Consider the following 23,383-nt stretch of genomic DNA (forward strand, 5'->3'; position numbering starts at 1 on the left):
AACTCTAGATCATGGGTTTTAAGAGAGCCAGTTAAACTCTTTTCAAATACTAAACAATCTAGAGAATGTTTAGGACCAAAAGTATTCAGATGAAAGTTGTACAAACTTTCATCACTGCAAAGTGAAAACACCCTTTTCTCAGCCTTCCCATTTCTTTGCAAGTCTTAATCAATGAAGTGGCCGTGATTACTTATTGTGTACCCTGCCACTTAAGTCCCAGGACACAGTATAAATACTTGAAGTCATTTATTTGTAAGATGAGTCACAAATGAGTAAATAGGAAGATCGTATAGTCAATTTGTGGGAACTGACAACATTTCAAAGTTCAATAAAACCCCCTGGAAAAGTCCTACTTTTATAATTCTAAACAGTTGCTACTTCTAAGCCAAACTAATCCTTTAGTTTTTCTGTTTGGTAACTAGCCCTTCCTCCCCCAACCCCACCACTCCCATTTTTTTTCTTTTTAACAAACACAGAAAGGAAAAGGAAAAAGCAAAATAATAACCTTAAAATCCCAAGGTTTTACTTCCAGCCAAGGCCACATTTCTAAGCAACTTTGATCAGGTAAATTACCTCTAAGTGTCTCAATTTTTCCCTCTGGAAAATTGAAATAATTTTATCACCTTTGATCTATAAATTTGTAAGGGCATTTAGAGATTGAATGAAACCTACCTGCTGGGATTTCTATTTCCAGAAAGATGGACTAGACATACTTTCCCCTATTCCTCCTGCTAAGTTCAACTACAAATCCTGGATGTTACACATAAAACAAGCACAAGAAGATGTGAAAGGTGAAAATAGGAAATAGGCTTGCTAGGAACCTATGAAGAACATAGGTGGTGAGTTCCCTGAGGTTTATTTTTGCTTCATGTATTCCAGACTGGATACTGGAGAAGTGTTACCCAGTAATCACCAACAGTCATAGTCAACAGCAACAACTACAAAAAGCCTAAAGGAAAACCTGGTCTCTCTGGCCAAAGGACAATGAAAGGGGTAGTCTAGATACTTAAAAAAAAACCTTTTAGATAATAACCAGTCTACTCCAGCTAAACAACACAGAAAAAGAACTGCAGCTCAAACTCCACCTCTGCCAGCAAAGGCCAAGGGGAGAGCCTAGACATCCATCCTTAGCAGTTTGGAACAAAGCGTCCCAACCCCCTCTCGCCCAGGGTGTGTCTGAGGAAGCATAATGGAGAGTCAGAATTTTCACCAGTATTCAGTGGTAACAAGAACACCCCCAACCACAATGTCACTGGAAGCCATATGGGGATCCTGACATCCCACCCCATCCAGCAGTAGCAAGGAGCCCTCATCCCCTGGTTGTCAATGGAGGCAGAATGAAGAACCTGGACTCCCACCCCCACTTGGCAATAAGGAGGTAGAACCTCCCATCCCCCCCCACCACCTACCTGAGCACTGTCAGAGGAGGCCTGCTGAAACACAAGATTTAAATAAGATCTAGAATTTTATAACCTGATACCAAACTGTCCAGGTTTCAATTTTTGAAAATCACTTGTTATGCAAAAGAACAAACAAGAAGAATTCAAACTAAAAGAGAAAAGACAATCATGAGATGATGCCCCTAGATAATACATGTCTGAATTATCTGACAATTTTAAAACAGCCACCAAAAACCTGCTCTGATGAACAACTATAAACATGCCTGAAATAAATGAATAAATAGAAAGTCTTGACAAGGAAATACAAGGTACAAGGAAAAACCAAATAGACATTTAGAACAAAAAAGACAAAATAACTGATATAAAAAACTCAATGGGTGGGCTCAACAGCAGAACAAACACAGCAGGTGAAAAAAAAATATCATTGACTAGAACAAGAGAAATCATCCAATCTAAACAACAGAGAAAAAATGGACTGAAAAAAATAAAGCAGAGTTTCAGGGACATGTGGAATTATAACAAAGGATTTTGTCATCAAAGTCTAATGAGGAAAGAAGAAAAGTGAAGCTGAAAAAGTAACCATAATAAAATAATAATTATAATAATAATAATAATAGCAAAGGACTTTTTAAATTTGGTGAAGGGGTGTGAGGAGGTGGGGGTGGGGCAGGAGGGGCGACAGATCCAGGAAGCTGAGCCAACCTTAAACAGAAAAACAACAACAAAGAAATCCATTCCAAGACACATGATGGCCGAACTTCTGAAAACTAAAGACAACAGAAATCTCAAAAGCAGCCAGAGAGAAAGGACACATTGTGATAAGGTAAAAATCAGTTCAAACAACAGTATAGTTCTCACCAGGAACCACAGAGGCCTGAAGGAAATGGCACGATCTTGTTTAAATGCTGAAAGAACTAGTAACCCAGAATGCTATACCCATTGAAAAAAAGTCCTTCAGGAATGAAGGGGGAACTAAGGCAGTCTCAGGTAGAAACAAAACAAAACAAAACTAAACTTGGGGGATTTGTTGCCAGCAAACATACCTTAAAAGAACAGCTAGGGAAAAGCACGGGCTGTTCACCTTGATACAATCTAGCTGCCCTGTTCTGTGGGAGAACCTCGCGAGGGTTGCTACCCCCAGCAGGCTCTCCTACTTCTCCAGAGCCACCCCCAGGTATGCATGCACAGCCAGTGAGCACCGGAAGGGAAAAGACAATGGTAAAACTAGAGCTCTTGGAACATCAGGAAGAAAGTTCACAGAAAGAATAAATACATGAGTCAAGCACAATAGACGTGTATATTGTAAATGTGCCTTTAAAAGAAAGGGCTCATTCTTTCAAATGGCTCCATAATATTCCACTCTATGTAGATACCACTAAATATTGAGTAAGATCACTATCAATATTTTTGTTGTTGTTGTTGCTAGTTTCAGATTTTGTGATTACAATGCAGATTAAATACTTCTTTCCAAAATCTTCACTACACATAAGCATGATGTCTGTCAAATAAATTTGTCACAATACAATTGTTGAGACTAAGGGTTTATGCATTTGTAAATTTTATTCTATCAATGTAAGTCTTATGAATATAATAAATGATGAAAGGTAGACACAAAAGAATACATGTTTCTATTTTATTTATGTAATTCTCAACAACAGAAAAACTTCTTACATTGTCTGGAGACGGTATGATGATAGCCTTAGGGCAGTTTGAAATGGCCAGTTTGGGAGAAGTCATGAAGGGGACTCCCAGAAACCGGTCATGTTCTGTCTCTTGATTAGGGTGGTGGTTAAATGGGGTTGTTTCCTGGCCCATGCATCAAAGTCACACTTAAAGTTCTTTTATTTTACTTTATGCATGACATACTTAAAAATGCTTGTTAACAAGAAAATTATATAATGAGTTACATTAATTTGGTGAGACAAAATTCTTTTTGTATACTTCAGAGACATTTTGTTTCCTTTATTGAGACCTGTATGTCAATCTCCTTGGCTGATGTTTCTGCTATTTCTAACTTCTTGTATACCAGTCTATGGTATTTATATTTTTAAAGTTTATTGAGGCATAATTTATATAATCTGTACATACTTCAAGTATAAAGTGTGGTAAGGCCCAAGAAATATATACACCTATAAAAATTAGTTTTGTGCCTTGTATGTAGAGTCCTTTGAGTGTTCTAAGTAAAAAATCATGTCATCTAAAAAGACAAACATTTCCATTATTTTCTGCTTCAATCTTAAGCCTTTAATTCATTTTTCTTAGATTATTGCATTGGCTAGGACTTCCAGTACCGTTTTGAACAGGCGTGGTGAGAATGGATATTATTTCATGTTACTGTTCTCAATCTTAAAGGGTAAAACAGTCAATATTAAATATGATGATAGGTTAAAAATTCTCAAATGCAGGAATAGAAAGGAATTTCCTGATAAACACCTTTTTAAAAAGCTATCTACAGCTGTGTTTTATAGATATTGATGAAAGGAATTGAAGATAAGAGAAACACTAAGGTGACATTGGCTGCCCTGGCCATATAGCTCAGTTGGTTAGAGCATCATCCTGATACACCAGCATTGTGGGTTCAATCCCCATTTAGGGCACCTACAAGAAGCAACCAAGGAATGCATAACTAAATGGAACAACAAATCTATCTCTCTCAAAAATCAGTAAAAATAAAATAAAGATGACACAGTTTTCCTGACAGTTGGTCAACAGTGAAAAATCGGCTGGGATAGGGAACAGGTAGGAGCAGGATGGGAAGAGTGGGAGAAATATCTCCTCCCCCTCCTTTTTATTTTAAATGAAGCATCTTTTTCAGAGGGAAAAAGTGAATTCAATCCAATGAGTGTTTTAAGTTCCTAAAAAGTAAATAACTGTTTCAGCCTTTTAAATTCCATATGAAATTATCAATGAGTCATGAGAAAAATACTAACATCAAAATTAAAATCAAATGAATCACTGTTCCTGGCTGCAATGCAGAAGCACTTTGCTCTGTGCTTACACTCTGCTGAAGGCCAATTGGCTGCCCGCTCCCTCCCACCCCACCACACCCCCACCCTCCAGAGCCCTTCTTCCCAGCACCCCAGAGGCTGGGTTACAAATGGGAGGAAGGCAATTTCTCCCCCACCATGAGCATTTTCCAAGAGGGAACTTTGTGGAGTTAGTCCTCTCTGAAAAGTCAGTTCCATTACCATGGAAGAGAAAAATCACACTGGCTCCAAGCTGGCATCTCAGAAGTGACCTTCAGCACAGTTTCAGTTGGGTTCAAGAAGCTCTCTCAGGTTTGTGACAACCTAACATCAAACCCCTCCCCACTTTGTATCAAACCAAGTTGGTGTTTCCAGCTCCTTTTCCCCTGACCTCTTTCCTTATTTCCACAGAAAGTCCTGATACCAAGAGGAAGGGAAGGAGAAACAGATGGAGAGGAAGACAGCTGAATATAAACTATTCTAATTGATTCTTTTAGGATTGCGTGAGTGATGCAGACAAGATTAAAGGTAGCAATTTCCACGCCTGACATAGAAGGACCATCACTTAACTTACCACTTCATCACTGGACAGCCTTGTGGGTCCTGACTCCTTTGGGACCCTGAGGTCAAAACCCCACAGTTCAACTAGGCAGGTGGCTTCCAGAAAGTTCAGTTTGGGCAACAGCTACCATGAAGGAAGCTTCTTATTTTTACACCACTGGGGCTGACATGCCACCATCCCTCTGAACTTCCTGGAAATGGTACATAATACATGAACTTGTGACCCATTCAGAGGCATTCCTTAATTAATCTCTCTAAGGGTTAACAGCTGTGTCATAGTTTCAATGTCCTATCTGGGAATAGGAGCTCTTTGAGGCCCTGCCTGCCATTCTGTAAGAACACACCTGATTATATTTCAGAAATGTCTAGCAATACCCTCTCCTTCATGTTACCTTCATGCCACATCTTCAAAAGTACCTCAGTGAACCTGTGAGTACATCAAAGGGTAAAGTGAACAAAGGCACAAAGGAACTATCCTTCAGACACCCCATCCAGGCCTTGACCAGCTTCCTCAGTTAAAGTGATACTCAGTGAGAGGCACTCATGAGAGAGAGAGGACTTGGAGCTCACTTCTGCTATCTAATATGACAAGCTTCCAGAGATATATTTCCTCAAGGCAGGGATATATTTTCCTCAGGATTGCTGTTATTAGTAAGAGGATTCTAGAATTCTTAGACTTCAGCTTTCTTTTCAGTTGAGACTGTTCTTCCTCCACAGTTTAATAAAATGGGAGTCATTAAAAGCAACTTCTGAGCCCTTCTCTACACAGGTCAAATGCTCTGCAGCACCACGAAGGAGGGAGTTATTCTGCTCAGATAATATTTAAAAATCACCCTTCGGCTCATGAAAGCTGCATTGATTGGATAAGTGTATAGATAGATAGATAGATAGATAGATAGATAGATAGACAGACTTGCTTGTTTTTAAAGTAGAAACCACCCCTAACTTCAATTGTCTCTGTTTTCTTTTATTCAGCCTAGCTATCTTCAGGCAACAAAATACACACCAAATTCTATGAGAATAGAAAATTTAAATTTTCTCCTGGTCCTATTTTCCTATTTCCATTTATCAAATGCCATGAGGTTTGCAATCTGATTCATTTCAGTGACCTGTATTTAAGCATCATTCTTGTCATGACTGATAATATTGACAGTACTAATGTGCTGATGAGGACTGTATTGTAGGCTTACTGGTGATACCAAGTGATGGGGCAATTTTTAAGTCAGTGGTAAGGTTTCTTCGAACATTTTGTCAAATGTATACGTATAGACCAGATCCTAATTTCCAAGGCATTCTATGATGAACAAACTTCAGGGCTCCCTGTTTGATCCCCATGCCAGGAAATCCTGCCTGTAAACGAATCAGTAACGTTGGTAAAGTTTTCCGTGGATTTGACCGAATTCCAGCACAAGGAACCCTAGGAAGAGGAGAGGCAAGAAGGGATGAATGAGGGGAAAGGGCAGACCTGGAGTGAGGGAAGCGCGTCAGCTACAAATTGTGTACACATGCAGGATGAACTTGTGAACACACGTCCAACTTGGCAGATGTATAAAGATCGTGTATTTATAACATGCTCCTGAAACATCTCACTGAAATGAGCAATTTAAATGACTTTGATTTAAAATTAGGCTTTTAAGAATTAAAAAAAAATTTCCAATACTATCTACCAAAAAAGCAAATGCAGCTTCCTGGAGACAGCGTTCTCCACAAACTGAAGCCTTGTGTTTTTGACTGTTGCCTCAAAAAGCCATCTTTTCTCTCCTCTGACTTGCAACAATCAAAGCAGCTGTCTGCAAGCTGAAGTTCAACTGTATTAGTGATTTAAAACACACCCCTGGAAACTAAGCTGGGGTTTTTTTTGTACATCCAGGTGGGAAGCGTGTTCCAGCAAATGGGAACAACACTTCAGAAAGTTCTCAAACAGATAATGCCTTAAGAACTCGACATCAAAAACTCTCCTACCAGCCATGTGCCCAACAAAAGACCGGGGTAACCCAGTAAGAAAACTAAGCCTTCCATATAAAGACAAAGATAAAATATTCAGCTGCCAAGATTCAACATCTTTAAAAATGCCTTTTCAATCTTTAACTTTTGTCGGCTTGGTTGTCTAGCAACCAAGTGCTGAAAAGAAACTCCACCCAAAACAAAGTGAAACAATACAGACATTTAACTGCATGAGCGTGTGTGCGTGTGTTAAGATTTTCAGCGTGCAAAGATAGAAACTCGCTTTCAGACAATTAAAACAGAAAAGTCCCCGAGTGTAGACGGCAGGAAAGGAAGTCGGGAGTGAGTAAAAAGCAACTTGAAAATGCGTAATGCGGGATGAGGGTATAGTTTCCACACACTGGGCTAAAGCAAGGTTTACACTCTTAAGTAATAAAAACAAACCATTAAGCTCAGCCCAGCACTGTCAGGAAGTATAAAACAGTTCTTGAAACTTTGCAGTTACTATACAAAAGCTTTTCATAAACTCTGTTTCCTGATCTTCATTAAATGTTCACATCAAGTTGCCATGGGGCAATTAGCTTGCCTCCTGAAATCAATAAAAAATCAACAATTTGGAAATAGTTGTACAGTAAAATAGTTCAATAATTATTCTCTCATAGTGTTGTGGCCAAGTGGTTCCAGTGTAAATGCAGTCCAGATGAGATCATGCTCCTTACGAGGGAAGCTTTAAGCAAATCGCTGGTTTGCAGAGAGATCTCATCAGAGCAGAGCGGACGGCAAGGCAACAATAATGCACGCCTGGCACTGCCTTGGAGGGGGGCCCAAGGCGCAGGGCAAACCCAGGCTGGAAGTGGTGTGCAAGTCAGTATCTGGCACTCGGCTTAAGCTACTCAGAGGGACTCAATTCAAAACATAGAAACCTAAACGAAATGATAAACGCAATGAGTAAAACAGCAGGCACCCTACCCTCAGCATTTGAACTCTAGAAATGAATCAAAATTTTCCCTTGGGGAGTGTGTGTGTCTGTGTGTGTATACATATATATTATATACATACATTTTGTATGTAGATATTGCATATAAAAGTATGCTTGAAATTAGGGATTCATTCGTTCCAGCATTTCTTCAACAAATATTCAAATCTGGGCTGCTTATAAGAAATCTTCAAAAGTGGCCCCCTAAAGTAAAATGAGGCTGCGAAACACCTGATCCTCATAGGATATTTGGCTAAAAAGAAAGTGCCAACACAAAGTTATTTCTTTGCTGACCCCTTTCATAGAGGGAAATCGTTTCCTCGTGCTTTTTCTAACCTGAGCCCATTCACTTCAGCACCTAATTCGAAGCCAGCCACAGCATCACAAATTCCAATCTCCATTAAATCAAACCTCAAATACCAGCTTGGGCAGCTTTATATCCACCCTCTAGGCTCAGTGGTGTTGTACAGTGAACTGTCTTAGAACTTAAAAAAAAATTCAAGCATCATTTTTAGTATAAACAAATGCTTCAAATGTATGACATCTTGTTGCTGCCTTCAAAGGGAAAACTTTTAACTCAGACGCTTGGCACTAAGATCACACGGATCAACTCAGTGGACTGACTTAAGTGTTAAACTTTTTTAAAGTACGTTAAGGGCTTGCACCTGCTCCCCCATCCACATAGATGTACTGACACGTATTTGACTGAACTGACTGCATACATGCCCAAGCAAGCGAAGCAGATTTTACAAGATAAGCAACCAAGTGTTTTCATGTCTGAGGGTAGGTAGAACACAAAATTGCCAGTCATCTTGTGGGGGAGAAGAATGCCTTTGAAAAAAAATATGTAGGGCATCATTTCAGGTATGGTGAAATGTATTCAAATGCCATCCAGTATATGGGTTTTGTTGTTGTTTGTTTTTCCCCTGTAAGTGTTACTTGCTAGAGGAGCCTAAACTTGGTCCAACTTTCTGCTGTTATGATTAAGAAGGTAATTATTAGTCTTGCTACCCAGTGGAGTCCTTGGGACAGCGGTAACAGCTTCACCTGGTAGCATGTTAGAAATGCAGAATCTCGGGCCCCACCCAGACTTACTGAAACAGAACCTGTATTAATAACATGACCCCGATGGGTCTGTATACACATTAACTTTGCATTTTCCCTGAGGCAGGACTGGTGATTCATATGCACATTAAAATCTAACAAGTCTTACTTAAAGCATGGGTCCCCCACGTTAGGTAGAAGTTCACTTTGAAGTTTGCAGGGCAGGGAGATGGTCAGAAACTCTGCCCTGGAGAATACCGTAAGGCTGTAATTTATGTCAGCAGGGTGGAGGAAAGAGGAAAGCAATTTACTCCAGTAAAGCAAGCTTGCATTTCACCACCCACCTCACCCTACCCCACCCCTCCCTGCAAAATAACTAAAAAGAAAAGGAATAGTGCCAGGGCATTCTTACTTCCTTTGGGTTTGCCCACCTACATCACACTTATTCTACACTTACTCTTACTGCAAAGCTGTGTTCCTTGGGCTTTGTAACAGATTGGGGTGGGTCAGGAGTGGGGCAGTTGTGGCATCTAACACTCAGTGAATCAATATCTTAATATTAATATGGCTATGGAATACAAACATGCTATTTTTAAAAGTGCTTTGAATGCACAAATGATTTTTCCACCTCCAATGAAAAACTGAGAGAAACATATGGAACTCTTAGATCATCTGGTGATTATGTAGCTCTCTACAGAGATCAGATTTGCAGATCATCTCTCCACTCGTGGCCTCTGGAGATACACATAAAGTAGAAACTGAAGTACAAGTTATGAAAAGATGCAAGCACAAATAAATGTGTAAACCATTCATCCTCCCCCTCCCTAATTTTGAAGTCAAAAAACAAACAGAGCCTTCTGGACCCGCCATACAGGTTAAAACCATGCCAGGGAGGCCCGAGACACAGCCCCGACAAGCACAAAACCAGGTGACACGATTTAATCAACTTTGAAAGCAATTCCCCCAGTTCAGGAGCTACTACACTTTGTAAAACACCAACTCTAAAAGGACTCACAACTTCCTACAGAATAGTGACTGAAGATTCAAGAGATTCAGTAACATCACATTGTCGAGGTTAGTCGTGACATATTTTTTTTCTCAGAATGAAGAACATAGAATGTAGGAATATTCTGTTTCTCAAATAAGCTGCCAAGAGGGTCAGAGTCTTCAACTATTACAAAATTCCTGAAACTAAGCTGAAAATTCCATCATCTACACATATGTAATATATATTACATAATTCTGCATATGTATATTTATGTATATTAGATACTGTATGTATATATATTTGCACATATATCTTACACATATGTATGCATATATATAAAAACATGCAAGAGAACACACTTGAGTTGATACCAATGACAACTATTTTAACCAAGAAAATCAGAACCAATGAAACAGCAATCAAGAGTAGCTGCGTCTGCCAAATGGATGAAAATTCTTGTGCTGTACTCTCACTCTCTAGAGTATTTGGAGATGAGAAAACATGGGTTATTTTTTAAGCTGTTAAGACTGTGCAGTCTGCCCCTCATTTCCAAGGCATGAAAGGTGCAGAGTGGCTGGAGGACAGAGCCTGTCCTGCCCTGTCAAGTTGGATCTGATCCCATGATCCTCACCTATAGAAGAGCAAGAGGGACAAGAATAAAAAGAAACTAAAAGACTGTTAAGAGCAGAAGGGATAAAATACAACTTCTTATTAATTTGAAAATATAATCTACATAATCTCAAAGCAAGAACTAAACCTATCATACCCAAAACGTAACTACATTCATGGTCAATGCAAGTTTATTCCTGGGAAGAATTTGACTTTAACAGTCTGTTCCATCACGAACACACTATTTTTTCAGCTAATGCCAAGGCAGGGCTAGGAAAGAATATTCAAACTAGGCCTCAACCATTCATAGTAGGACCAGAAATGATACAAAGCCCTAGAAACTGACCTAAAATACTTCCAGTAAAATAGTGGGGAGTTCTGTATTCTCTGGCTGTACCAGCATGCCCACCCACCAGACCCTTCCCTGCGTCTGATTTCAGCCCAGAGCACAGCAGCCCTGCCACTGTAAGTGTTCACTCTAAGCAACCTAATTTGACTTCATTCTGCTTGGGCTTCAGTCCAATTGGCAGATGTCCTTGTAGAAGCTGATCTCAGACACTTTCCCTTTCTAATTTTTTGGCACCGTTGCCTCTGTTGCATGGGATATTATCTCTGAAACTTTATCTTGGATTCCCCAGGTTTTGCCTGTTTTGTAGCTTTGGTTTTCTCTTAAATCTTTCTGCCCCAAAGAGGTTCGTGTGAAATACTAAGTCACTGGTAATTCCTTTAGTGCAAATAGGAATTATCAACGACTTGCTTGCAAATTTCCGACTGTTGCTGGCCTTTTCCCCACCTGCCTCCAAAAGGAGTAACTTCAGAAGCAAACAATGGAAACCTAAGGAAATCACTGTGAACACTGCACAAACACATCATTTTCTCTTCTTGCAAGTTGGACATTATAAATTGAAATGCCAGAGCCTTGAAATTTATTATCTGAAATAGGTTTAACATTTGGAGAAATGTGTTCAAACACATGACCTTGGAAAGAAAAGCAACCTGATCGAACAGAGAGCAGGGGGTGGACAGAAAGCAAGATGAGCGCAATTTAGCTGTGTCTTAGGCAGTTAGAAAATTGGGTCCTTCTGAGCATAAAGAGCTCCCAGCTGAGGTAAAAGTTAACTGAAAATCAATTTCCAAGTCTTCATGAGGGCCACTAGATATGAATTTTAATTATACATGACCACAATATCAATAATGAAGAAATCTTATCTTTTATTTAATACTTTGGCCAGACCAGCCCCTTTGAAGGAACCACTAGTTTAGGAAAGAAGAACAACAAACCTTCATTCACTTTCCTGCAGGTTCATCATTTTCCTAATTATTTCTATTGGTCCTGCTTTATATATACTCTTTCTGCAAATCAAGGGGTGGGGGGAGGGTTTCTATATTAGATCAGCATTGTCTGGTTCTTATCCAAATATTCCACCTAATAAGGACGTAAGTTCTCATGGACTGGACAACCACTCTGCAACATTCCTGAGAATTGAATAATATAATAATCTTGAAAGTCAGCAGAGTAGATTATCCACTTTTTTTTTCTGGACTTGAACTTGTGACCTTAACAGTAGCACTGCAAAAAAGCAAATGTGCTAAGCACTTTGCCAGAGTAACCTTCCATGTAGACTTTTCATCTTAAATACACACAACGGAAAACAACTACATTTTTGGAAAATTATGTACAAACCCAATACTTCTTTTGATTACATATAAATACAAATTAGCTATTTTTCCTAAAAAGTGGTTATAATAGTAAATAAATACAAAATAAATCTGACCATTATACTTCATGTGCTGGGGTTGAACCCATATAAAATGTACAACTAAATACATTTTAAAATCTTTAAGGAATAATTCTCTGATTAAAATATTTGTTTTCCCAACTTGTTTTTGTAGATATAAATATATTTTCAAAATAGCTGTTTTTTTTTCTCCATTTCATTCCATAAATAAAGTCTTCATTGGGAAATATTAAAGTGTCAACTTGGGTTTTTTTTTTCTTTTTTTTCTAAAATATATAATATATATATATTTTTTAAATTTTATTTTGCTGTGCTAACGACACCCGCAACCCTCCACAACCATGTCCTGATAGTTCTTTAATACAACCTTCTCATTTTCGTCAAGGTACAGCATGGAGATAGCACTCAGTTCCGTCGGGACGCAGCATGCCTTAGGAATCTTAGAGTTAACTGAGTTGACCAACGTCTGAACAATGGCGTGATTAGTGGAGTTCAGGTGATCTGCCAGGGGAAAGGGGCACTCTCCATGGCAGTAAAAGGCATGATACCCTGGGGGGGCTACAATCCAGTCATTCCACCCCACATCACTAAAGTCCACGTACAAAGGGTGTCTCTTACAGCTGGACTTAAGGCGTTTGCGCTGTTTGTGTTTCGCTTGACGCTTTTCTCTTTTGTGAAGAGGATGTCCTTTCCCATCATGGCCAAAAGTTACTAGCAACGGTCTTATCTGTGACCAGCTATGCTCATCTTGGTGCAAAGACCTGCTAATCCTGACGTGCCTCTTGGAGACACCCTGGTTCTCTAAGTGGGCCACTTCCACCACAAATCCGTGGTTGGCGAGTCCCTGTGCGGTCCACCTCATCACAGCAGGGGTGACGTCGAAACTCTCCCATCTGCTTGCATTCTGATTCACCAACCTGGTGTCCAAAAGCCTGGTCATGGGGAACTTCGATTTGCTTGCTGCAGGTTTTATAATTTCATAAATATTAATTCGGTGATGGAAACTGCTATTGTTTTCCAAAGTTTCCTGCATCTGTTCCCGAAAAACCTGAAGTTCAGCTGAGGTGATAAACTCCTCGGTGGGAATGGAAGTTAAATTAAAGAAGAATCGCCGGGTTGTTTTTCCACTCATTTCTGGCAGTTCTTCCAAAGATTCTAATTTGACATAAAAAGGTGGGAATAAAAAAGGAAAAATACTTGGTAAGATAAGTAATGACAATCTGATTATATGTAAGAATTTGTGAATTTCATTCCAGGGTTTGATGTAACCCATATAAAAGTTTGTAACCAGAAAATAAAAATTCCCCCTTCAATAAAAATAGTCTCCCTTTCTCCCTTTTCTATACATTTATGTTGATATGCATACCATGAAACACAATTTCAACATTTATTGTTATGTTTTTAATCCAATACATGAATACTGCTTCCAGGTGGCTATAATAATGGGGGAAATGGTGAAGCATTTCTTTGGAATTCACAGACTTTAGGGCAAAAAAAAGTCAGCACTATAGTTAGTAGAGGTCTAATGAGTGAGGATTTGAGGAAATTATTGCATTTCGTAAAAAGAAAAAGGCTTTAATGTCAATCCCTTAAGCGGTATTCTAAAACATTGCTCTGCAATTTAGATGATTTACAAATCTCGATATACAGATTTCAGTTTCCTAATTAAAGACTCTGAAACCAGCATCAACGATGACATTTTGCAAAGCACACCCTACTATTTTAACTCAAAAATCTAGAGACAAAGGCATACACAGGAATCTACTTCTTTGAAACGTAAGGGTGGTACTGGGCCACTGTAGTAATTAAGGCCAATTTCATAAGAAATAACTTCCCACGTGTTGTCTGTCCTCTCACCTCCTTATGACCTCTAAAATCAAAATCTCACTTTAGATGCTTTTAGAAGAAAAGAGATAACAACTCTCCTGTTTGCAATTTCTTTATCTTTTCAAAAAATAATTCAGGTTAACAAGAAACACCTACCCAAGAATAGACATAAAACCAAAAAAAACCTGATAATAATCTATAAAAATGCCATGATAATCATAACTTATAAGAGATCTCATCCTATTACAGAGTAATCATTCTATATCTATTATCACTATTTCAAAAACAGTCATATAAGTAGACTATGCATAAAAGCTCTTTCTAAGATTCCTGAATTTCAATATTGAATGCTGTCTTCCAAGCAAACAAAAAATAGCATTGCACCTTGAATGCTGTAGTCTGCAAGTCATCAAATGTACACAGTACTATTAAATTGATGTTACACAACACTAGAATTTGAGATATGTAGGTTTAATTTCTTCTAGATTTACTACATCCTGTCATTGGACTGTAAAAAAAAAAATGTATCCGCTTCATTCAGGATCCAGTATAAATGCTGATAAAATCTATTTGGCCATAGTTCCAGGTTGTCACCATAAGGGAATACCGTGTTTTCATTAATTTTGTTGTATTTTTCCTAAATCAAACAGCTATAAGTTGTTCACAGAATCTACATGTCATAGCAAAGGAGAACCACTTCAGATCACTCACTCAAAGTTTCTACCTGTGTAAACCTTCATCATCAAAGCCACAGTCATCATTGCAAGCTAAGTGGAAGCACCAAGTTCAACACAGGTAGTTTATACCAAATTATGGAGTAATGTTTTAACATGAAGCTTCTCAAACTCTACCTTCATACAAAACACCTAGGACACCTTCAAATGCAGGTTCTGATTCAGTGTGTCAGGGGTAGGACCTGAGACCGTGCATTTCTAGCAAGCTCCCAGGTGAGGTGATGCTGCCTCGGAGCCTAAAGGTTTTAAGGGATGCTTTTCACATTTAAGAACAAATTACTGGGAGTACATTTTTAAGTGTGATTATGTTGAATAAGATAAAAATGAGTAGCACCATTAGTGTGGGCCAAGGAATGAGTAAAGGCCCATGAAGTAGGAAGATCTCCTAAAACTCATCTACCTGGACACGGAGACTATCAGGTCAAGAAGTGAGCCCTCCATGGTACCCTAGTGCCTCCTAGTCCATACCTGTTGGGGATACTTTCTGAGAGCCATCTACATTCTAGACCCCATTGTAAATGAGTAATTCTTCAGACCAGGCACTATTTTAAAAATAACCCTCCCACAAGTGGAACCAGGGCTCTCCTCAGTGGTTCTCAACAAGCATTAAGGCCTATATTTACCTCCTTTCCTCTCCTCCTTACAATTCAGGAGCCCTCTGGTATTTTCCCTAAGGGCATTCTTTCAGCAGAGAAGCCAAGGGGTACCAGAGGAAACAGGATATCCAAGGAAATAGGAGTGCAGTCAAAATCAGCCATGTTGCCCAGATGCAGTGACCCAAAGCCAGGCCTGCGCCTGACTTCCCCGAATGCCAGCCCACCTAAGAACACCTTTCCTTTTAAAGAGAGGGAAGGAAAGGCAAATTATCCAAGGCACTGGCTGACCTGCTGTGTTAATGATGGTGCCCAGAGAAATCACGATGGCAACAGAATCCCTGAATCTAAATCCTTAAATTGAAAAAATTATAAACACACACAGACACATGGATACATACACATAGCCAAAGAATAACAAGGAAGGGACAATCTCCAAGGCAAGTATGAGAGACAGGTGATTGAAATAAAGAAGATAAGTATAAAGCAGGCAGCAAATAAAATAATAACCCTCCAAAGATAAGTAAAAAATTCAATTAGATAAAATTGCCACCATTTGACCAGATTTGACCTATAAAAACATCAGACAATTTCAGGTGCTTCAAAATCTCACTGGGGATAAGTGGAAAAAAGTATAACCACCTAGTTACCGTAACAAAGGGGAAATTTTTTCCCTGATAAATAATATCAAGTACTGTGAAGACCTTTTTCTGACTTTCCAGCTTCATCTCAGTCAACCTGTTCCTTGAAGGAGCCATCTTCCTCCTCAATACAAAAGCCTCCTTGACAACTCCCCCGACTGCAGGCTCAGGTCAGGGGACTGAGAAGTTCTCTGAAACCTCCAAACACAGGAAAATAAATGCTCCAGGTTAGGGTATCTAACACCTCTCCTTTAATCTGCAAGGGAGCAACATAAATGTTTTCTTTGGGTTGAAAGATGAAAACCTGTGTGAAATAAAGTAAATTAAAGAAAAAAAAAACTTCTGCAAATTATCACAGGAAGCCCAGGGAGTCTGAAAATATAGACCATTTACCTAAGTAGGTAAAAGTATGCTTTTTTGGAGGTTTCTACAGATGTTAATTCTCTGGAAATAACCCTTGTGGAATAATCTGAACTTGCCAAGGGACTTGAGAATCCCGGGCTATCTCAGACCTGGGTTCCTGAACTTAGTTCTTAACCAAATAAATGTTCTTGTTCTTTACATTTATTTAAAAGTTCTTAACCCAATAAATGGAGCTATGATGACAAAACTGTGTGGGGAAGTAAAAAAAAAAAACATAGGCAATGGCATTCAACCTCTCTTCCAAGAGTGAAGAACCACCTACACTCTGTCAATCATTCGTCTGCATCAAAATAATTCAAAAGATAAGGCTGAATTCCCTTGGCCAGCCTAGGTCCACTCTGGCCTCCACTTTCCTAGATAAGGGGAGAATTAGGCATAAAAGAAAGAAGTCATAATAATAATGGTAAGCTAGTGTGCTGAAAGCTTCTTGGTGCCAAGTCTGGGACTGAGAGCTTTAAATGAATTATCTTACAACAAACTGATTAGAGAGAAACTTATTACCTCTACTTGTGAATGAAACAGCGGGAGCTTGGAAGGGTTGTGTTACTCTCCTAAGGTCACAGAGCTAGTAAAGGAAGAGCAGAGATATGAACTTGAGTTCCACTGCAGTTTCCAAGATTCTGGCCACTAGACGACAGCACTACGTAACACAGAGACGAATCAAAAACTCAAGCAAAAGTCAGAACCATTGGGACTACACTAATAATACAATGATAACCACAGGGTGACTTCTTTCCCAACTAAAGGGGTAGGAACATACTACCCGAGTATGGCACGGAGAGCACACAGAACTCAGCAAGCAAAAGAGTACAGTGGCAGAGCCCACTGGGATGCACGGATCTTGTTCGGAAGCACTGATGTTTTGCCCTTTTTGTCCTATCGCATGGTGAGTTTTAGCAAAAAAGTGAGTTGTCATAATGTTTTGAGAATTTGCAACACTATCCGGACAAAAAATATTCTGTTAAGATAAACAACAAAAACCTGGGGATGTTCTGGCAAATCAGTAAGGTTGGAAATTACTGTCCTGAAGTAAAATGGAAGTGGCTGAAAATAATAAATAATAACTTTCTAGAATATAAAATAATGGCTACAGAACTGAAATATCAAACAGAAAAAGATAAAACACAAAAGGTTAAAATGAGTCAGCTAAACAAAAGACGACAGAGGAGATGGTAGCTGAAGGAAACGTATGGTCATAATGACCAACCCTGATTTGGCCTCCACCCACCCATGGCTTGAGCACCTCTGGGGTGATTGAGTGGCCTCTCATTGTCCTCATACTACTTAAAGACCCACACAGAGGGCAAGTTGAAAAAAAAAAGACAAAATAGCTTAATGAGAAGAGAGCAAGAGAGATTATACAGGAAACACACACACACACACACACACACACACACACACAATAGGTAGAAGAGAAAACATTAGTGCACTACCAAAGAGCTACCGCTGGGCACCAAAACCTCAATCTCTATGAGCACTCCCAAAGAGAATATCTGTCCTATTTAATGGAGTCTTTTGTAACCACAATGAAAACCTGGGGACACTAGGGAAGCACACCAGGAAAGTATTGCTTTCAGGGGTGTCTAGTGTTCAAATCCTTTTGTTGCACTGAGAATGTGATACAAATTCTCTTTCAAAGGGCAATGATGGTTTCTTGGATGTTCCTGTTGTATGGATATTTTCACAATAATTATACTTGTAGGAAGAGTGTTAATCTCTATCTCAAAACTTTTGTCATAGACACAAATAATTCAGTTATTTCATGCAAAAAGAAGGCTGTCTCTCCAAGTCTGGAGAGCAATACGTGGTCCAATCTAACAGGAAAGAGCAAAGACTTTTTGCTCAGCCAATGAAATGAACCCATTTCAATATGTTTCTCACTACAGCAAAGCATAAAACACTCTAGTTAGAGGGTGATTTTTCTATCCTTGGTGGTAGTTTGAAAGCTATGTGGCCAAAGCACTTCTTAATGACTTTGAAAAAAGAAATTTTTTTAGCACTTGGGCTGTCTTGAATAAAAGCCATTGCACACAGGACAAGACCAACTTTAAGAGGAGAAACCACAACTGATGATTTTGTCTCTGGATCATCTTCCATGTGGTCCCATTATCTTCACACCTTGGCTGCAAGAATTCCATCACATCTCTTGTCTCCTAATTTCACCAAATCATCCAGATCCCACCCACAAATAAAACCAGCAAGTAATTCTTGTAATCAGGTCCATTTGTCCTTTACCAGGTAGATGCTCATTAACAATACATTCTTCTCTTAAGCCAGCAGTCTTAATCACATGGTTTATTAAAAGATTTGTAGTACCACACATGCCACAAAGATGTTTATAAAAACAAAATCCTAGGTTCCACAAAAATGAAATGGTTTTCAAATAGTGCAATATGTGGCCTAAGGCTGATACACTAGTTGTAACAAAAAAAATGGATTTGTTGAAATTTGGGGCAAAAATTACAAAGTGTTTCTCTATCATATAATTGCATCAACATCTGAGGTTACTGAAAGTTGATTTTAAGCAAGTTGGTCACTTCTGTACTATTTCACACTTTGCATTTACACTTTTAAAGATATAGTTTCTGGCATATAAACTAAGCATGCTATTTAAGTTGAAATTACACTCTCAAATAATTTGCAGCTTATTCAGTTTTGATCAAGCCACTTCTAGAGGAAGAAATATGCAGACTTCACTGATGGAATCCTCATGCAACTGAGTATTTTAGGTGTCAAATGATTTAAGCAATCTTCCTTTTATGTTATGAGAGACACATATTGCCTTCTTGGCCTTAAAAGTAAAGAACGGTTTCTGCGCTACATTTCTAGGAGAGGTGGCCAGAGCAACCCTTCTTACTTTTCTACCCAGAAAACCGTTCTAACCAGCACTGGCTGAAAAGGATGAGCTGGCTCTCTAATCATCCCAAGGTTATGATGAAGCATTTCTACATTTGGGTGTGTAGATTCCACTTGAAACCTACCACCTCAGCAGGGCAAGGCAAGAAAAAGGGAACTTCATTCCCAGCTCCCAATATCCTACAAGTGGTTTGCCCTGTGACTTGCAACTTCGGACCCTTCTCTAGAACTTGAAGGAACTGGTGCCCTACTTAGAATGTATTGAGCCAAAGGGACATTTAAAAGTGTAGAAAAGGAGTTGAAGTGGAACATATTTTTGACTAATTGCTCTAAGGACTTACGTACAACAGATCTCAAGAGCTGCTCTAAGACATTTCATATCTACTAAATGCCTTTCCAGTGAAACAAGCAAAATATTCTACCTTAGAAAAAACCACATCCAGTGTCATAAAAGAAAAAAAAAAACACATTTCAATGCACATGAAGGAAAACAGGCAGCTGCTGCAAAAGTTTTTATCTGAGGCTTCCCTTGTCTCTACTAGGAGTTCATCTCGGATTTAAGCACAAGACAAGAAGTCATTGTGGAAACAATAAGATTGATTGTGGAATTGATCTCTCACGGGGATTCGAAATTTTCCAAACCAGGCCCAGATCAACTGTAAATTAGAAAGACTTCGGCCCTGGGCTTTGATTTTTCAATACAATCTCTGAAAATTCTACCCTTGGCTCTGTCTAGCCTGAAGCCCCGGCTTAAGCAAGAGAGGCAGATTTATAGAGTGAGGGCTTCCAAACAGAGGGAGAGAGATCCCAATCTGCCCCCCTCCCTCTCTTCTTCCCCTCTGGAATTCTTGCACGTTTAGCCGACTAGGGGTATGCCGTTTGCCCTCATCTTTCCCATCACTTGATTTCTCTCCAGTTTCTGGAGGAGGAGTCGCTCTTCTGGCTGCAAGCCAGGAAAAGGGTGCGGATTTACCAGTGGGGAATCCCTGGCTCCCCCACCACACACGGCAGTGCGTTACAGCCAGGTTGGGAAAGGTTCTTACAAGAGACAAGCTTGGAAACCGCTTCCACGCCCAGGCCAAGTTGCCCTTCTAGGGATGCCTGCAGTTGCCTGCAGTTTGCCCACAGTGGGGCGCTTGGCCGGATGGCTCCCCGCCCCCGCCCCCATTCCCCTGCTCCATGCCTCACCTTCGTGGTGGAAGCTGCGTACAGTGTTGGCGAGGCTGGCTGCCCTCTCCAACCGGTGGTCCGGGGCAGGCGCGCCGGGCTGGCCCGAATGACGGCGGTACAGTTCTAGCATGTAGGGAGGCACCACTGCGTCCCTGCTGGGGGTGGGTCTCTGCTTCAGGCCAAACATGCTGAGAAGCCGCAACTCGAACTCGCTCAGGACGTCGTCTGAGGGCTGGGATGAGGAGCGGCCAGTTGACGCCGCGAACTTCCTCCGGCCCAGCTCGGGAATGAGGCCGGCTGCGCCGCCCAGGAGGACCTGGTGAAGCAGCAACGCTAGAAGACAGCGGGTCCCGGCCACCATGGTCGACCTGCAGACAGGGCCGACGTGAGTCACCGAGGTCCCCGCCCAACCCTCCCCCCTTCCGCCCCCGCGGCCCCGGCTCCCGCTTCGGCCGCCTGCCTCCTCCTCCAGGGTGCCCGCCTGGCTTGCACCATTCGCGGGAATACTTAAGAGTGGCTGAAGCTAGGACGTCTGCAAGAGTGGAGGGGCCCTAGTTCCTGGGCCATAAGGCTTTCCCCCTCCCACCCCACCCGTAATTCGTGGGACATGATTTGCAACCCCCACCTCCTCCCACCCACGGCGTCAGTGACTGTCACCTTTTTTTTTTCTGTGACACTCGCGCTGACAGCCAGTGTAGGGAACCCAGAAAAACCATTACTGGGTCTGACACCCGTTGTCTGTCCCCTAAACAAATCCAAACTGCTCAGCGCTCAACGCTCGCTTGCATATAAACACGCACGAATGGTGCATGTGACTTCCTTAGAGGCACTCTATAGAACTTCCTGATACACACACAGTCTATAACTTCCAAACCCAGTCAACTGAAGGCCACAACCTCCCAAGCCACTTGCCACTTGTGGCCCACGCCTTTAGCCTCAGCGATGTCGGGACAGGCCACTCCAACCCCAGATCCCGCCTCCCTCCCCCACGCAGTCAAGATACACAGGTATCTTCCTGGGATTACGTAAATAGCTAATATCTCCTAGTTCACGTGTCAGTACAAGGTGGCACTGAAGTAATGCCCCTCGAATTCCTGGAAATGAACAGGGAGAACCCCAACTTTTAGTAATGTCCCAAATGGGACATGGCTCTGAGTAGAGAAAGCAAGTCTCCTGGAGAAACTTGAAGGAGGCAGGAGGAATGGCCATGGCAGGACAAACAGGTTGGCAGCTAACGGGTGAAATTCACCCTCTCGAGGGGATCTCTCTGACTTTTTTTTTTTTAATCGTGTAAGTGTTAACAGCCCTAATAAAATACCATAGAGAGGGGAAGAAGGAGGGGTGGAAGAGATCGAGCCAGGAGGGCGAGCCTGACGGTCGCCGGGGGCGGTAGGATGGGGGCATCCCAGCAGGGGTTCGGCTGCACGTGGACTTGGAGGGGGGTCTGTTTACATCCGGCCAAGCTGGACCCAGAGGGGCTCAGCCGCAGCGGCCGTCAGTGCGCTGCTCTCCACCCCACCCCTAGCCCCGGGCCCATGTCGTCTACCTTTAGGAGACCGCAGACCGTCTAAGAAGCACGCGGGGACACGTCCATTGAAAGAGCCTCCACATGGAAAAAGCTCTGGCCGAAGGACCTGGCGCAGGGAGCGAGTTCCCTTCCTTTGCCTCCTCCCTCTCTCCCCGGTTGCCTGCCGGGCAGTCTCTGGCCTCACGCAGCGAACGGCGTCTCCGGGTAGGACTCAGCGACCGAGCGGAGGACCGGCGGGATTCGGAGGCGGTGAGGCTGGGTCCACTGGGCAAAGGCACCGGCACGAAGTGGGGAGCACAAGTTATTCTCCCTGAAAGTTCAAGAAGTCTCCAGCCAAGTGCTGACACACAACAACTGCGAGCAGGGGGAGGAGTGCGGGGCAGGGAAGGGAAGGGAGAAAGGAAAAGCTGGTGCTGTCGTTGTCCTTAGGAACCAGCGTCCGCGGGACGCGTGGCCCCGCGCGGGACCGGCTCCGGGACTCGGGAGGCGAGAGCGGGGCGCTCCGCGCTAGCTCCGCTGAGGCCCATGGTTCGGGGCAGCCATCCTGGGCAACGCCGGGTCCGGGGAAGGGCGCAGCGGCGATCTCGGTGCCAGGCGAGTTGCCCCCCCGCATCACTCTGCCTTACTCCAGCGCACCCCCATTAGCGCTTGCCAGTAGAAACTATCGCGGCTCGGACGCTCCGTCGTCCTCGCGCGCATTCTCCAGCGAGTCGAGCCGAGTCCCGGGCCGCCGAGGCGGGTGGCCGCGCTCTCCCCTCTCTCTCCTAGCCACCGGGCCAAGCAGCTGTACCCTTTGTGGCCAGCCTGGGGTCCTATCACACCTTGGCCGGCGCGTCCCTGGTCCCTGAGATACGGCAGGAGTAGATCGGCATCCCGGCGCTCAGGCTTGGTTCCTCAGCGCTCTGCGCGCGGGTCCTAAGCTCTGGCGCGGCCCGGGCAGCCGAGGCCAAGGCGCAGTGGTGCGCACGGCCAGGCGCTCCAGCCTGACCGGGGTCTGCAGCGCGCCGGTGCCTCGGAGACCCCAATAATCCGAGAGGCACTCGTCCGAGGTCGTCCGGGTTGGCGGCAGAGCCTGTGACGGCTGATGTCCGGCGGCTGCTGACAATCCCCGGGAGGGTGTGGGAAGCGGGGCAGCGGGCGCAGCGCGAGCCGGGCGCAGCGCAGCGCGGCGGGGCGAGGACTCCGGCGGCGGCGGCGGCGGCGGCGCCGTGGCGCGGCGCTCGCGGCTTTTAAAGGGGACGCCGCCTGCCGTCTCCCTCCCGGCCGAGGCCGAACACCTCCCCCTCGGTGGCGCGGCTTGCCGGGGATCCCCGAGCGGGCGGGAGCTGCGCGCAGGGGTGTGGACCGCACGCCAGGGCAGCCGCGGCGGGGTGGGGCCGAGGGC

At 42.5% G+C, this 23,383-nt stretch overlaps 1 protein-coding gene across 1 annotated transcript; it reads right to left on the reverse strand.

Moving 5' to 3' along the window:
• Positions 1-11,676: 11,676 nt before the first annotated feature.
• Positions 11,677-23,208, reverse strand: BMP2 (bone morphogenetic protein 2). Its single transcript, XM_028524484.2, has 3 exons — positions 22,018-23,208; positions 20,490-20,839; positions 11,677-13,382 (listed from the first exon to the last, which is right to left on the reverse strand). Exons 2-3 carry the CDS (start codon positions 20,830-20,832, stop codon positions 12,541-12,543), a joined length of 1,185 nt encoding a protein of 394 aa, XP_028380285.1. The 5' UTR covers positions 20,833-20,839; positions 22,018-23,208; the 3' UTR covers positions 11,677-12,540.
• Between the last annotated feature and the right edge of the window lie 175 nt (positions 23,209-23,383).

This window comes from Phyllostomus discolor, chromosome 9 (assembly GCF_004126475.2).
Source record: "Phyllostomus discolor isolate MPI-MPIP mPhyDis1 chromosome 9, mPhyDis1.pri.v3, whole genome shotgun sequence".
Lineage (NCBI taxonomy): Eukaryota > Metazoa > Chordata > Mammalia > Chiroptera > Phyllostomidae > Phyllostomus > Phyllostomus discolor.

Excerpts from the sequence above, each read along its gene's own strand:
- BMP2 (XM_028524484.2), bottom strand. The coding sequence starts at position 20,832 with ATGGTGGCCGGGACCCGCTGTCTTCTAGCGTTGCTGCTTCACCAGGTC. Across the intron at positions 13,383-20,489 it reads ACGCAGCTTCCACCACGAAG|AATCTTTGGAAGAACTGCCA; the intron begins GTGAGGCATGGA and ends ATGTCAAATTAG.